Below are 13,566 nucleotides of genomic sequence, written 5' to 3'. Positions count from 1 at the left end.
CCCAAAAAAATTCTGTCATCAATTACTCACCCTGATGACAAACCTGAATGCATTTCTTTCTTCTGTGGAACACAAAGTCATTGGCGTTTCACTGTGTTGTTTTGAAACCTATTGACTTTAATTATATGGATGAAAGCAGCTGAAACATTGTTTAAAATATCTTCTTTTGTGTTCCACTGAAGAAAGTCAGTGATACAGGCATGGAACAACATAAACTATCCTTTGAATAAATCAGATTCTGGGAAGACAAGATACAATTGAAATATACATTGTTGTCTTGTTCGCCCTACATTTTTTTTTCTTGTTCCAGAATTCATTTCACTCAGATATACGTCACAATAGGGATGAAAAGACTATCACAACTTCCATTTCATGCCGATTTTAAGTGACTGAACGCCAGTGGTGCGATGATTTATAACTATTCATTGATTTCTTGCTTTAGAGGGATTCATATGCAAATGTATATCATCTTTGGAGCTTGGTTACGTAAATGCTTTTTTTTTATGAAGATGATGTTTTAATGGTACAAAGAACTCCTTATATGTCAAAAGTTCAAAGAATATTTGATTTCTCATGTCATGACCGCTTTTAATTTTTAGTAGTGTATATAACTTTTATCTAGGAAAAAAAGCACAAATTTGAGTTATTTCTTTGAAGGAACCAAGAATATTAGCGGTACTGGACATATTTACACATTTAACATAATAATAGGTTTTACATGCAAAGTCTCACCCTTTGCTTTTTAACATTTGTGTCTATGTTGTGGTATAGCAAAATGTGTGATATGTTTATAGCTCTTTGTGGTTTCCTCAAAGTGCCTTGGTTTCTATATTTGGCTACCCTACTAAAGTCTTCCTACAAGGCATACACGTTCTCGTGAAGGACAGAATCTCCCCAGAGACTAAATGTAAATGTATAGAGAGTGAAGGTTTCACTGCATCTCTATGCAGAAGCCATGAGCAGCATTATTGACCCATAGCCCCACTCTAATGCTCATTCATCTCTGCCAGATTCACTAATTATGTTGTCAGGATCTGTTTACATAGTGCTGTGCCTCTAATTAGTTTGCAGTGTTGGATGTTCTGTTTTTTGTTTTTTGTGTGTGTGTGTGTTTGTGTGTTTGTGTGTTTGTGTGTGTGTGTGTGTGTGTGTGTGTGTGTGTGTGTGTGTGTGTGTGTGTGTGTGTGTGTGTGTGTGTGTGTGTGTGTGTGTGTGACTTTTTTTATTATTAATGCAGAAGCCACCAACCGCTTCTGTTATGCTATTAAAACATTACACTATTTGGGCATAGGAAAGTTAACATCCCCTCAATTTGTTTGATTAGACATTTGGGTATTTTTTTCCCAAGCAGAGCAATTAATTGCTGAGCAACTGTAATGTTTTTCAGATTCCCCCCACACATTATACTCTCACACCTCAGAAATCTGGGTAACTGAAAACCCTTTCAGAGCTATTGATTTGATATGGCCACAGTGTTTTTATGAGTGATCCAAAACTCATTGGCAAATGAATATTAATAAACATGCAAATGTCAAATCTCCACCTGGGACTTGACAAATAATTCTCTGCTGTGCTTTGTTTCTCTAAAACAGCCATAAAGATGAGTTCAGCATCGTCCCTGTGCTGGTGGGAGCTCTGAGTGAATCTAAAGAGCAGGAATATGGCAAGCTGCTAAGCAAATACCTGGCTGACCCCTCCAATCTCTTCATCATCTCCTCTGACTTTTGCCACTGGGGTTTGTGTACACTCACCACTTTCAACTGTCAAAAACAAAACAAAAAAAAAAACAGAAACTAGTCAATATCAATTACAGTCGGTAATCTGTTAAGAATTTCCTGTTTGTTGAAATTAAATGTTCTGCTGACAAGTTGCTGACATCTATTCAGCAATAAATCTAATAGGGTTTGCACCATATAGTCATTTAGTTCTGGCACAGGTCAGCGCATTGGGTCTGTGTCGATTAGTCAAATGACTTTGGTACTTCTCGTATTCATTTGTACACATCAATTTTGTTACATGCTACATGCATGTAACAGTAACGTGTGCATATTTATGCATATAATACAAAACAGCACTTAATACAAACGTTATACAATTGCCAAGGCCTTAGAGAATAAAAATATAGCAATATAAATAAATTTTGAAATATTGCCCTGCCAAAAAAAAGTCACGGTTTGGATTTAACTTGGCAAATACTTAAGAGTCTATGACTGGATCAGTATTGCTGTGATTATTATGTTTCTAGCGTGTTATTTGTTTTGGAACAGTTCTTTTAATCCTGTCTGTAGCTTTTCATTTCTTAAACAACCATGTAGGAAGTAAGGGTGTAACGGTTCAAATTACTCACGGTTCCGTTTTTATCATGGTTTTAACCGGTTCGGTTTTTATCATGGTTTTAGGGTCACGGTATCCATACGGTTCAGTACTGTATGTGCTATGTTCAGGGAAAAAAGGACTAATGTCAAATTAAAATAAAGAAAATAAGAACAAGTAATCAAATTACATGCAACAGCACAAATAAATACAATAGAGCAAAGATACAAATAAAATAAACACTGCTTTTCGGGTTTTTCAGGTATCTTAACAGTTTTTAGGTGCAGAAATTGATTAAAGTAATGTAAAACAACATTGCATATAATATTCACTGTAAAAATTAAATAGATTAATCATTATTAAAGTTACAAAAACTATTCAGTCAAGAGCAGTGAGTGATTTTCTTGTCTTTTGTTGTTTGATTAATAACATTAAAAACACAGACAGCAGGAATATTAGGCTGCTGTCACTTTAAGACACAATCCAGTACACCGATACTGATAACGCATGCGTTGTCTTTCTCGACCATTTACTTAAGACATAACCTATTATGTTTGCTAGGATTGATATTTGCGCGCAGTCTGAGATGTGGCTTTTTTTCCTCATTAATGTACAGACAGCACCCCATATTGACAGAAAAACACAGAATTTTTGACATTTTTGCAGATTTATTAAAAAAGAAAAACTGAAATATCACATGGTCCTAAGTATTCAGACCCTTTGCTCAGTATTTAGTAGAAGCACCCTTTTGATTTAATACAGCCATGAGTCTTTTTGGGAAAGATGCAACAAGTTTTTCACACCTGGATTTGGGGATCCTCTGCCATTCCTCCTTGCAGATCTTCTCGGATGGTAAACGTTGGTGGACAGCCATTTTTAGGTCTCTCCAGAGATGCTCAATTTGGTTTAAGTCAGGGCTCTGGCTGGGCCATTCAAGAACAGTCACAAAGTTGTTGTGAAGCTACTCCTTCATTATTTTAGCTGTGTGCTCAGGGTCATTGTCTTGTTGGAAGGTAAACCTTCGGCCCAGTCTGAGGTCCTGAGCACTCTGGAGAAGGTTTTTGTTCAGGATATCCCTGTACTTGGCCGCATTCATCTTTACCTCTATTGCAACCAGTCGTCCTGTCCCTGCAGCTGAAAAACACCCCCACAGCATGATGCTGCCACCACCATACTTCACTGTTGGGACTGTATTGGACAGGTGATGAACAGTGCCTGGTTTTCTCCACACATACCGCTTAGAATTAAGGCCAAAACGTTCTATCTTGGTCTCATCAGACCAGAGAATCTTATTTCTCACCATCCTGGAGTCCTTCAAGTGTTTTTTAGCAAACTCTGTGCAGGCTTTCATGTGTCTTGCACTGAGGAGAGGCTTCTGCCATAAAGCCCCGACTGGTGGAGGGCTGCAGTGATGGTTGACTTTCTACAACTTTCTCCCATCTCCCGACTGCATCTCTGGAGCTCAGCCACAGTGATCTTTGGGTTCTTCTTTACCTCTCTCACCAAGGCTCTTCTCCCCCGATAGCTCAGTTTGGCCGGACGGCCAGCTCTAGGAAGGGTTCTGGTTTTAGTTTAATTTAAGGATTATGGAGGCCACTGTGCTCTTAGGAACCTTAAGTGTAGCAGAAATGTTTTTGTAACCTTGGCCAGATCTGTGCCTTGCCACAATTCTGTATCTGAGCTCTTCAGGCAGTTCCTTTGACCTCATGATTCTCATTTGCTCTGACATGCACTGTGAGCTGTAAGGTTTTATATAGAAAGGTGTGTGGCTTTCCTAATCAAGTCTAATCAGTATAATCAAACACAGCTGGACTCAAATGAAGGTGTAGAACCATCTCAAGGATGATCAGAAGAAATGGACAGCACCTGAGTTAAATAAATGAGTGTCACAGCAAAGGGTCTGAATACTTAGGACCATGTGATATTTCAGTTTTTCTTTTTTAATAAATCTGCAAAAATGTCAACAATTCTGTGTTTTTCTGTCAATATGGGGTGCTGTGTGTACATTAATGAGGGAAAAAAATGAACTTAAATGATTTTAGCAAATGGATGCAATATAACAAAGAGTGAAAAATTTAAGGGGGTCTGAATACTTTCCGTACTCACTGTACACCTAGGATGGATTGAGGGTGTATTTGCCTATTTAAATCCAAACAGTTAATTTTTTGGGCTGGTCAGTGTATATCCAGTAATCACAAACGCAGAGAGTGAAGACATGAAATTAGTTCGGTATAGCAAACTTTTATAATTAAATGTACTTGGAATTATGCAAAAATTAAAATGTAAACCAAAAGCACAAAACATGTTAAAAGCAACAACACCACAAGCATCTGAGATGGTCTGTGCTCATTTGTTCAAGGCAAAATTCTTGTGAACCGCCCTAAATCAAGTGTCGCTCAAATTAATAAGCAAAGCAGCATGAATCTGGTAAGGAAGATATGCACACTTTAATTTCTTAGCCACATCATCTCAGGAGCACAGACATTCTCTCCACACTCATTCTCCGTCAATGTGCTGGACGTGCCAGAAACACAAGCTGCCTACTTCCTACATAGACTTGGCAGCATCCAAACGGAAATAAACCTCGTAAGTGAGTGTTTTGAAATGCTCGACATAGGTAGGAACTCGTACAAATATCCCAGAAGGAGATCTTTTTTTTTTTTTTTTTTTTGTTAAATGATTAATTTAAACTTTTTTCCTCTATTCTGCAGGTCAACGTTTCCGTTACACCTACTACGATGAAAGTCAAGGAGAGATCTACAGATCTATCGAGCACCTTGACAAAATGGTAAACCAATGCCCTTTCCTTCTGGTAACACACTTAATGTCTGACATATGAGGTTTACAAACAAGTGGCCCATTCTGCAATGTGCTAATCCTATTGGAGGTTCTAGAAAAAAAAGGTGAGGAATTTTTCTCCAAGCTACAGAGTTATTGTTATGGTTACTTTGACGTGGAAGTCGGTGATTCAAAGACTGACTTTAATACTTTCCATTCATGACAGTCTGTCAAATAGCAGATGTTCTTAGCAACCGAAACCTCATTAAAGGCCTACCAACTGGGCAAAGTACTTTTGCCTCGGTAGGGTCATTTACTGGACAAAGATCTTGTTTGATCTGGAGCTCCTTCCAGGAAATATCCATTCATTACTGTGTAACTGAAAATTCATCTTGCTTTTTGGAAGCTGAATATTTTATATCATGATGTTGTGTTGTGCAATTAAACTACAGCAGATTTCTAATGCAACATTACTTCGTTAGAGAGTAATAAATAAAACAAAAATAAAAATGAGCACATTATTAATGGCAGTTATGACAATGTTTTGTTGACACCAGTGAAATATATGCATGTAAATTTCTTTCTTTTTTTAGGGAATGGGAATTATAGAACAATTGGACCCCATCTCCTTTAGCAATTATTTGAAGAAATATCATAATACTATTTGCGGTCGCCATCCCATCGGCGTTCTTCTAAATGTAAGTATCTAATGAATGATTCATATGAACCGCTTCGTGAATTTCCCCCAGGACATTTTATTTAGCAAACCATTGTTGACTCAATAAAGCAGAAGCAAAGTAATGTGAATAATGGCTATTCCATAAGCATGGTAATTAGCTGTCGCAGAGCTTTTATTAATGTCATTTTTTCCCCCTAACTAATGTCTTGCCATGAAGCTTTTAAGATTACCATTAAGTATCTCTTTAGTATTGACTCTCCAATGATTCTCCTCACTCCACCAGGCCGTGGCAGAACTGAAAAAGAACGGCATAGACATGAACTTCTCTTTCCTAAACTATGCGCAGTCAAGCCAGTGCCGAAACTGGTCGGACAGCTCTGTGAGTTATGCTGCTGGAGCTCTGATCGTTCATTGAGGTGAACTCTCCAAGGAGCCACGGAGCCTCCTAGAAGACCCCATCCCCTCTTACCCGTCCTTTTCCTGACCACATATCCCCATCCCTCCCCACCTCTTCTTATAGGAAGGACATGCAAAGCTTGTCCCAGCTGGGAATCCTCATACACACCCCGAATCGAGATGTAACATTAGATACTAACCTCTTCTTCCTCCAGCTTTCCCTGTACCCTGTTTTCCACGTGAGGCAACTCGGATGATGCTATAGCTTGAAGTTCAGCCAGTTTTTTTGGGTGTTGCAAGGTCAGATTTTTCGCTGGGTTTTTTTTGTTGTTGTTTGTTGGGGCCAGAATCCGCTTTTGACCCTCCAAGGACTTTAGATATCCAATGAGCCCTTGTGTAATTTAAAAGCAAGACACGCTTAAAGTTTAAATAAAGTAAAAGAAATAAAACCATCGACATTTCACTCTTTTTGCAAGTTTGCATAATCTACATGATAAATGACATGTCTCACCTAATGATAAATAATTTGAACAAGGAAGCTGACAGACTGCAACATGCCCATGTACACCCTGAGAATTGTAGTAACAGCTACTGCATTGGTCCTGTTGTAGTTTTTAAAGGGCTACACAATACCCACTAACCCTCCACTGTACTGGATATACCAAAAAAATAGTTTTTCTTTCATCTAATTATCTTTTATTGTAGTCAAATTAAAGTCTTTTTTCTGATTCTTATATTTGGTTCTGTTTATTTTCCCTTTGTGATTTACTGTTATTTAGCTTTTTAGTTTTATTATGCGTTTGACATATAATCTCAAACTGTGTGGAAACCTATTGTAGTGTATGAAGTCTACAGAAGTGCAGTACATGTTTGATTTAATGCTAGTTCAGGTGGACGCCTTTCAGACTGCCTCAAAGTGGCCATGCTTTCCCATCAACCCTGAAGCTTTTAAATGGTAAGGCGGTATTTTTTGGGTTATTCTTAAACCGTTTTATTTTCTCATACAAGTTAGCAGCCATGTTTAACAGCTGATTAGTAGTTAGTGATGCACACCCGTGTTGAGGAACCGCCAGAGGTGAATTTTCTGAACGGCGTAGGCATTTTGTTTGGCATCTACTCCAGGCCTCCCAAAAAGCACAATGCAGCAAGATTTTTCCTGGGTAACCATCAGAGGGAAAACGGCAATGCTCCTGTACATCCCCACCAAGGTTTGAATGTCTCAAACCAGATCCTCAAAACAGAAAACAGACAAAGCATGTCATACCATGCAGCTGTGCCTTGGGTCAGTGTTAAACATGTTTTGTTTTTTTGTCCTTTGCGTTCTACCCTAGCCCACCCTTCATCTATCCAAAATAATAATAATAATAATTAGATTTAGTCTGTCTTTTAAATCAGTTTTCACTGTTTTCAAAGTAGGGGAAGAGAATCATCAGCTTCAAACCTGTTCTTGTACTGTTAGAATTTTTGTTGTTGTTGTTTTTATCTTAGTACCGTTTATTATTATTCTAACTATTATTGCAGAGTTCACACGTTGTCAAACCTATGTCAGAATTAATCAAAGTGCTCCTTAGCGGAGTCATTTTTGAATCTCAGGTTACATTGAAACATTACAGAATTCTCGCCAGATATGACAAGGGTCATGGCTGATGTTGCAAAGAAACAATAAAGTGTAATGACTAAAGTTACTATGCTGTGGTGTTTCTTTTTCTTGTCTGATTATTTCTGATTCGTTTAGGTGTTTGTGAAATGTTTATGAGCAGTTTGTGAGTTTGTTATTGAAGCCAGAGCTGGACAAGATTAATTTAAGATGCCATATATTATAACATGAGTGATGTGCTTCTCTCCCAAGATGTAGTTTCTCTGCCTTTTCTTTCTAATTGAAAGTTAGTGGAATCTTGGATACTTGAGTTTAAACCACATTCTATTGTGTTGTTAGTAAAATAATTTAAGAATTTGTGGGCAGTAAAAGCAATCCTTAACATGTTTCACAGTCATTATGAGCATGTTAACAGTATGTCTGCTATGGCTACCACTTAAATTTTGCATTAGTTTTGTTTGCTGTTTTTGCAACACAACTGTAAATGTAACAATTCTTAAAGGGATAGTTCACCCAAAAATGAAAATTTGATGTTTATCTGCTTACCCCCAGGGCATCCAAGATGTAGATGACTTTTTTTTTCTTCAGTCGAACGCAAATTATTTTTAACTGCAACCGCTGCCGTCTGTCAGTCAAATAATAGCAGTGATTGGGAACTTTAACAATAAGAGTCTAAAAAACTTCATAGACAAATCCAAATTAAACCCTGCAGCTCGTGACGGCACATTGATGTCCTAAGACACAAAACGATCGGTTTGTGAGAGAAACCGAACTGTATTTATATAATTTTTTACCTCTAATACACCACTATGTCCAACTTCGTTCAGCTTCCGGCTAGTGAGGTCTGATCACGCTCTGACAACGGAAGTGATGTCTCGCCCATATACTTCAATGAGCGTGAGACATCACTTCCTCACTAACAGGAAGTTGAACGAAGTTGGACATAGTGGTGTATTAGAGGTAAAAATTATATAAATAATGTTCGGTTTCTCGCACAAACCGATCGTTTCGTGTCTTAGGACATTAATGTGTTGTCACGAGCCGTAGGTTTTAATTTTGATTTGTATAAGCAAGTTTTATTTACTGTTATAGTTGAAGTTCCCATCCACTGCTATTATTTGACTGACGGACGGCAGCGGTTGCAGTTAAAAATCATAATTTGCATTCGACTGAAGAAAAAACGTCACCTACATCTTGGATGCACTGGGGGTAAGCAGATAAACATCAAATTCGATAATGAGAAATGTTGTCAATGATTTTCATTATTAACTTTTGAATGGTAGTGTCAAGCCTTAAAGTAATAAAAGTGGGCATGTATAGGGCTGCGACTAATGATTATTTTGACAATCGAATAGTTGGCCAATTTTTTTTTCAATTAATCGATTCATTTTCAATAAATTAATTTTCAATAAATCTTATTTTATTTTTAATTTTATTGACAAAAACACACTTGCACATCATGCCCAATGTACTTCAAACAAATGTGCCAGTTGAACGCTATGAAAACATACAGTGCTTAATTTATTAGACTACCGGTCATAATAAAGAGAGAACACAAATATTTTAGGACTCTATCAAAAACTTGTTCAAAACTAAAAATGTTATTGCCATTTATCAGGTAAATAACAAACTGAAACAACTAAATAGTCATTAATAACAGTCTCTGTTGTTATTGACTAATTGAGCATCTGAAAAAAAAAAAGTGCTTTACTTTTTTCCCCTGCCTTTCTTGTAAAACAGTAAAATCTGAAATTCATGGATAACAACAATAATTACATTAGAAAATACTGCTGTGACTAAAGAGCTTACACATACTGGTGGATTAATTAATTTGTGAAGCACTGTATAGTGAATATAGTGTAAATCTCTACATTAAAAATTAAGATAGTAATAAAGATAATCAAGAAAAACACAAACTGCCATTTCTTTATCCTGTAAAAAGGCTATAAGTAACGTCTTACATTTATATTCAATTACATGGTGTTACACCTTTACAGTTAATACTCATAAAATACTTGAATGGCATGTTGACTTTTAAATCTAAATTTAACTTTAAACAACAGATATTTCAGCAAAATGATTATTTTTGTGTTGAATATTGTCTCTCTTTCTACCGCGTTTCATCTGTCTGACGTGGGTGCGCGCGCCGGCGCTCATTCAGTAAAGTTTGAAGTTTAACGCAGACTGTCAAGCCTTTATGCAAAATGTAAATCTTTGCGTGAATTTGTAACATTTACAGATAAGGATATAGCCATAGAATGAACGTTTTGCGCTGAGGACGCACACGCATATGTCAAAGCGCCTGACAGTGCAAGCCATTATGCTAATGCATTAGCTTGAATCTTAAAATAAAGATTTCTCAAGTTTTGGGCAGCTTGGATCACGTGCCTTTCCTCCACTATTTTACATGCATTTTTGTCCACAGAAATGCGTTATTCAGTTCTGTAATTTGATGAGACTGGCAGAAGTTTTCTGTGCACGGTGGGTAGACCCAACTAATCGATAATGAGAAATGTTGTCAATGATTTTCATTATCGATTTTATCGAATAGTTGTTGTAGCCCTGGACACATATGATAACCTTTTCCTTTTGCAGACTACATTTTTTATTGAAAACGGACCTGCCATGCACTTCTTTGCCAGCCTCATGCAATCGTCACATTATTGTGGATATATTTTAAATGGGAAGAGCACACGCATAGTGCATCTGCATGGCAGACCAGTTTACCTTTTAATTTTGTGTGCTATGCAACTAAATTCCTGTGGGACGAGAACTTCTGTTTTTTTTTGTTTTTTCTTCAGATAGAGCTATCAAGGGCCTTTTAGCAATCAAGGCAGGGACTGAGGAAATTAAAACTTTTCTCATTTCCAGAAAAGTTGGAACATTTTGTAAAATTCAATAAAATTAAGAATCAGTGATTTGTTAATTCTCTTTAATGCACAAAGAAAAGATTTCAAAGTTTTCACTTGCCAGCTTATTTTTGTAAATATAAACAAATTTTAATTTTGATGTCTGCAATGCACAGAGGTTTCCTGCCTTGCCCTATACACAGACTGAGATTTCTCTGGATTCCCTGAATCTTTACAGAATATTACATATGGGAGACGGTGAAAGACATAAATATCTTGTGAGAGTAATGTGAGAATTTGTTTTTCTTTGTACTTTTGTCAGTTAAGTAATGGTTCAAGAGAATTAACAAATCACAGATTCTTGATTTAACTGCATTTTAAAAAATGTCCCAACTTTCCTGGAATTGGGGCTTAAAATTGTCAAACTAGCATGAAAGATGTCTTTAATGGTGGTAATTACCCGGGGAAAGATACACTCTAAAAAAATTATTGTAATTTTAACTGTAAAAGACTGTTAATTGGTTAAGTTCCAGCAATATATACAGAGACAAACTGTAATAGATATAACTTTACATTTTGTATAATTTTACAGTAAAAAAAAGTGAAATGAAGTGACATGTGGCCAAGTATGGTGTCCCATACTCAGAATATGTGCTCTGCATTTCACACATCCAAGTGCATATACACAGTAGTGAACATACACACCGTGAACACACACTTGGAGCAGTGGGCAGCCGTTTTTTTGCTGTGGTGCCCTGGGAGTGATTGGGGGTTAGGTGCCTTTCTCAAGGGCACCTCAGTTGTGGGTAATGAGATTGGAAGAGAGCGCTGTTCATTCACTCCCCCCAACTACATTTCCTGCCTGTACAGAGACTCGAACCCACGACCTTCAGGTTGCAAGTCCATCTCTTTAATCATTAGGTCACAACTGCCCCCTAAATGTACAATTAATGAAGTAAAAAAAAAAAAAAATCTAATAATTTACATTGAACTGACATTCCCAGAAGTCCTTGTGTGACACTTCACATTTGATGGTTTTCAGTTTTATTTTACACTCTGCACCTTCTATATATATTAGTATATACCTCAGCTTGTGGAAAAGCTACTTGTGATGAACTTTGTTTCATCATGTTTCATTCTCTTTACCAGCAGTTTTGTCAATATAAGTACAAAACAGATTTAAGTAGCAACATGGCCTTGCTAATCTAGCAGAATTTACAGTTTAAAATGTTTTTAATTTTTTAAAGTTTTAAACTGTAAAATTTACTTGTTCTGTTAAATATGATTATATTTTCACTATTTTTTACTGAATTATTCTGGTAACCACAGCTCCCATTTTGTTTCTGTAAAAAGACAGATATTTTTTACAGCTTACTTTTAAATAAACATTTTTTTCCAGGAATTGGAAGTAAAAGCTCTAAAGGCAAACATCTACAGAGTCTGATGTGTTGTGCAACTATCATTCAGCTGTAATACCTTAAAACCACAGCTCACATAATTGCTGTTTTCAGTTTTTGCACTGGCTTAGAGTTCGAATTCAAATAATTTTTTTCCTTTTCTCTGACCTTTCTTTGAAATAGGATTTGTGAGGAGACAGTGGTTCCCATTAATTGGCTCAGCTCAACAAATATCACTTCATCAATCTGTTCTTGCTGTTTAGCAGCGTCGACATTTCAATCTCCTGAGCCGTTTCAGGTCGCACCGAAAGCCTTCGGGTGAGGAGAACGTTGTTGAGAATTAGTTTGGACACAGGTGTCAGCTGTGGTGACCGCAAGTTTCTCCTCCAGAAATGACTTCAGTGTTGGTCTCCAGCTTTCATCATGCTCTTGAACAAAATTAAGAACTTGTTTTGAGTCAATTGGTCTGATTTTTATTGTTGTCTTTATTTTAATTTTTGCAGAATAGGAAAATATGCTTTGGTAAATCAAGATTAATCAAATCTAAATTGTTTAATGTGCACTGTTCATTTTTTAAATTAAACTAATGCTGGAGAGTTATTTTAAGATCAATTTATTAGTAGTCAGGCTGTAGATTGTATTATTTTAAGTGTTTCCTTGGAAACATAATTTGAAAAACTTGGATTTGTTGTGCACCCTGTTGTTTTAAGTGACTTTTATTGAGTGATTGCTATACTGGGGACATAAACACTGAAAGGTTATTGGTAATATGGATAAATGGTGCAAGGGGAAACACTTCCTGCTGTTTCATGTAGTTCTCTACATATACAGAATCCATGGATTAATCAGCATTCTCAGCGGGTACTCCCTTAATTACAGGAAACAACCTGTTGCAAGCTGTAGACACATGCTTTTCTGAAAGTGAATTGAATTAATCATATATTAATAGCCCCAGGGATCTGTTTTTTTCCCCCCTGCAATATTAAGGAAATACTCTAGCTTTTTATATGTAAATAAAATATGCTAAAGTCACTGTTTGGGGTTCTTTAGATCACTTTTGTGGTGAACAAAAAGGCTTTTAAGTACACATAAAATATAATTTAAAAAAATTAAGTATTTGGACACAATTATTTCAATATTTATAATATTATTTAATATACAATACCAGTCAAAAGTTTGGAAACATTACTATTTTTATTGTTTTTGAACAAAGTCTCTTATGCTCATTAAGGCTGCATTTATTTCATAATAAATACAGAAAAAAACAATAATATTGTGAAATATTATTACAATTTAAAATTATGGTTTTCTATTTTAATATACTTTAAAATATAATTTATTCCTGTGATGGCAAAGCTGAATTTTCAGCATCCTTACTCCAGTCTTCAGTGTCACATGATCCTTCAGAAATCATTCTAATATGATGATTTATTATCAATGTTGGAAACAGTTATACTGCTTAATATTATTTTATAACCTGCAATACTTTTTCAGGATTCTTTGATCAATAAAAAGTTAAAAAATATCAGCATTTATTTAAAATAGAAATCTTTTGTA

The 13,566-nt window shown here is 36.2% G+C and overlaps 1 protein-coding gene across 1 annotated transcript in view; it reads left to right on the top strand.

The window, feature by feature from the left end:
* Nucleotides 1-7,828, top strand: part of memo1 (mediator of cell motility 1) — a 12,741-nt gene extending 4,913 nt beyond the window's left edge. The window contains exons 6-9 of the mRNA XM_067386599.1: nucleotides 1,593-1,735; nucleotides 5,025-5,101; nucleotides 5,685-5,789; nucleotides 6,054-7,828. Of these exons, the coding sequence (XP_067242700.1) occupies nucleotides 1,593-1,735; nucleotides 5,025-5,101; nucleotides 5,685-5,789; nucleotides 6,054-6,185 (457 nt within the window). The 3' untranslated portion in view covers nucleotides 6,186-7,828. The remainder of the gene's footprint in view (nucleotides 1-1,592; nucleotides 1,736-5,024; nucleotides 5,102-5,684; nucleotides 5,790-6,053) is intronic.
* Nucleotides 7,829-13,566: the final 5,738 nt, after the last annotated feature.

This window comes from Chanodichthys erythropterus, chromosome 5 (assembly GCF_024489055.1).
Source record: "Chanodichthys erythropterus isolate Z2021 chromosome 5, ASM2448905v1, whole genome shotgun sequence".
In the NCBI taxonomy this organism is placed as follows: Eukaryota; Metazoa; Chordata; class Actinopteri; order Cypriniformes; family Xenocyprididae; genus Chanodichthys; species Chanodichthys erythropterus.
Note: the sequence above shows the minus strand (reverse complement) of the source record. Positions and strands in the feature narration are given on the sequence as shown.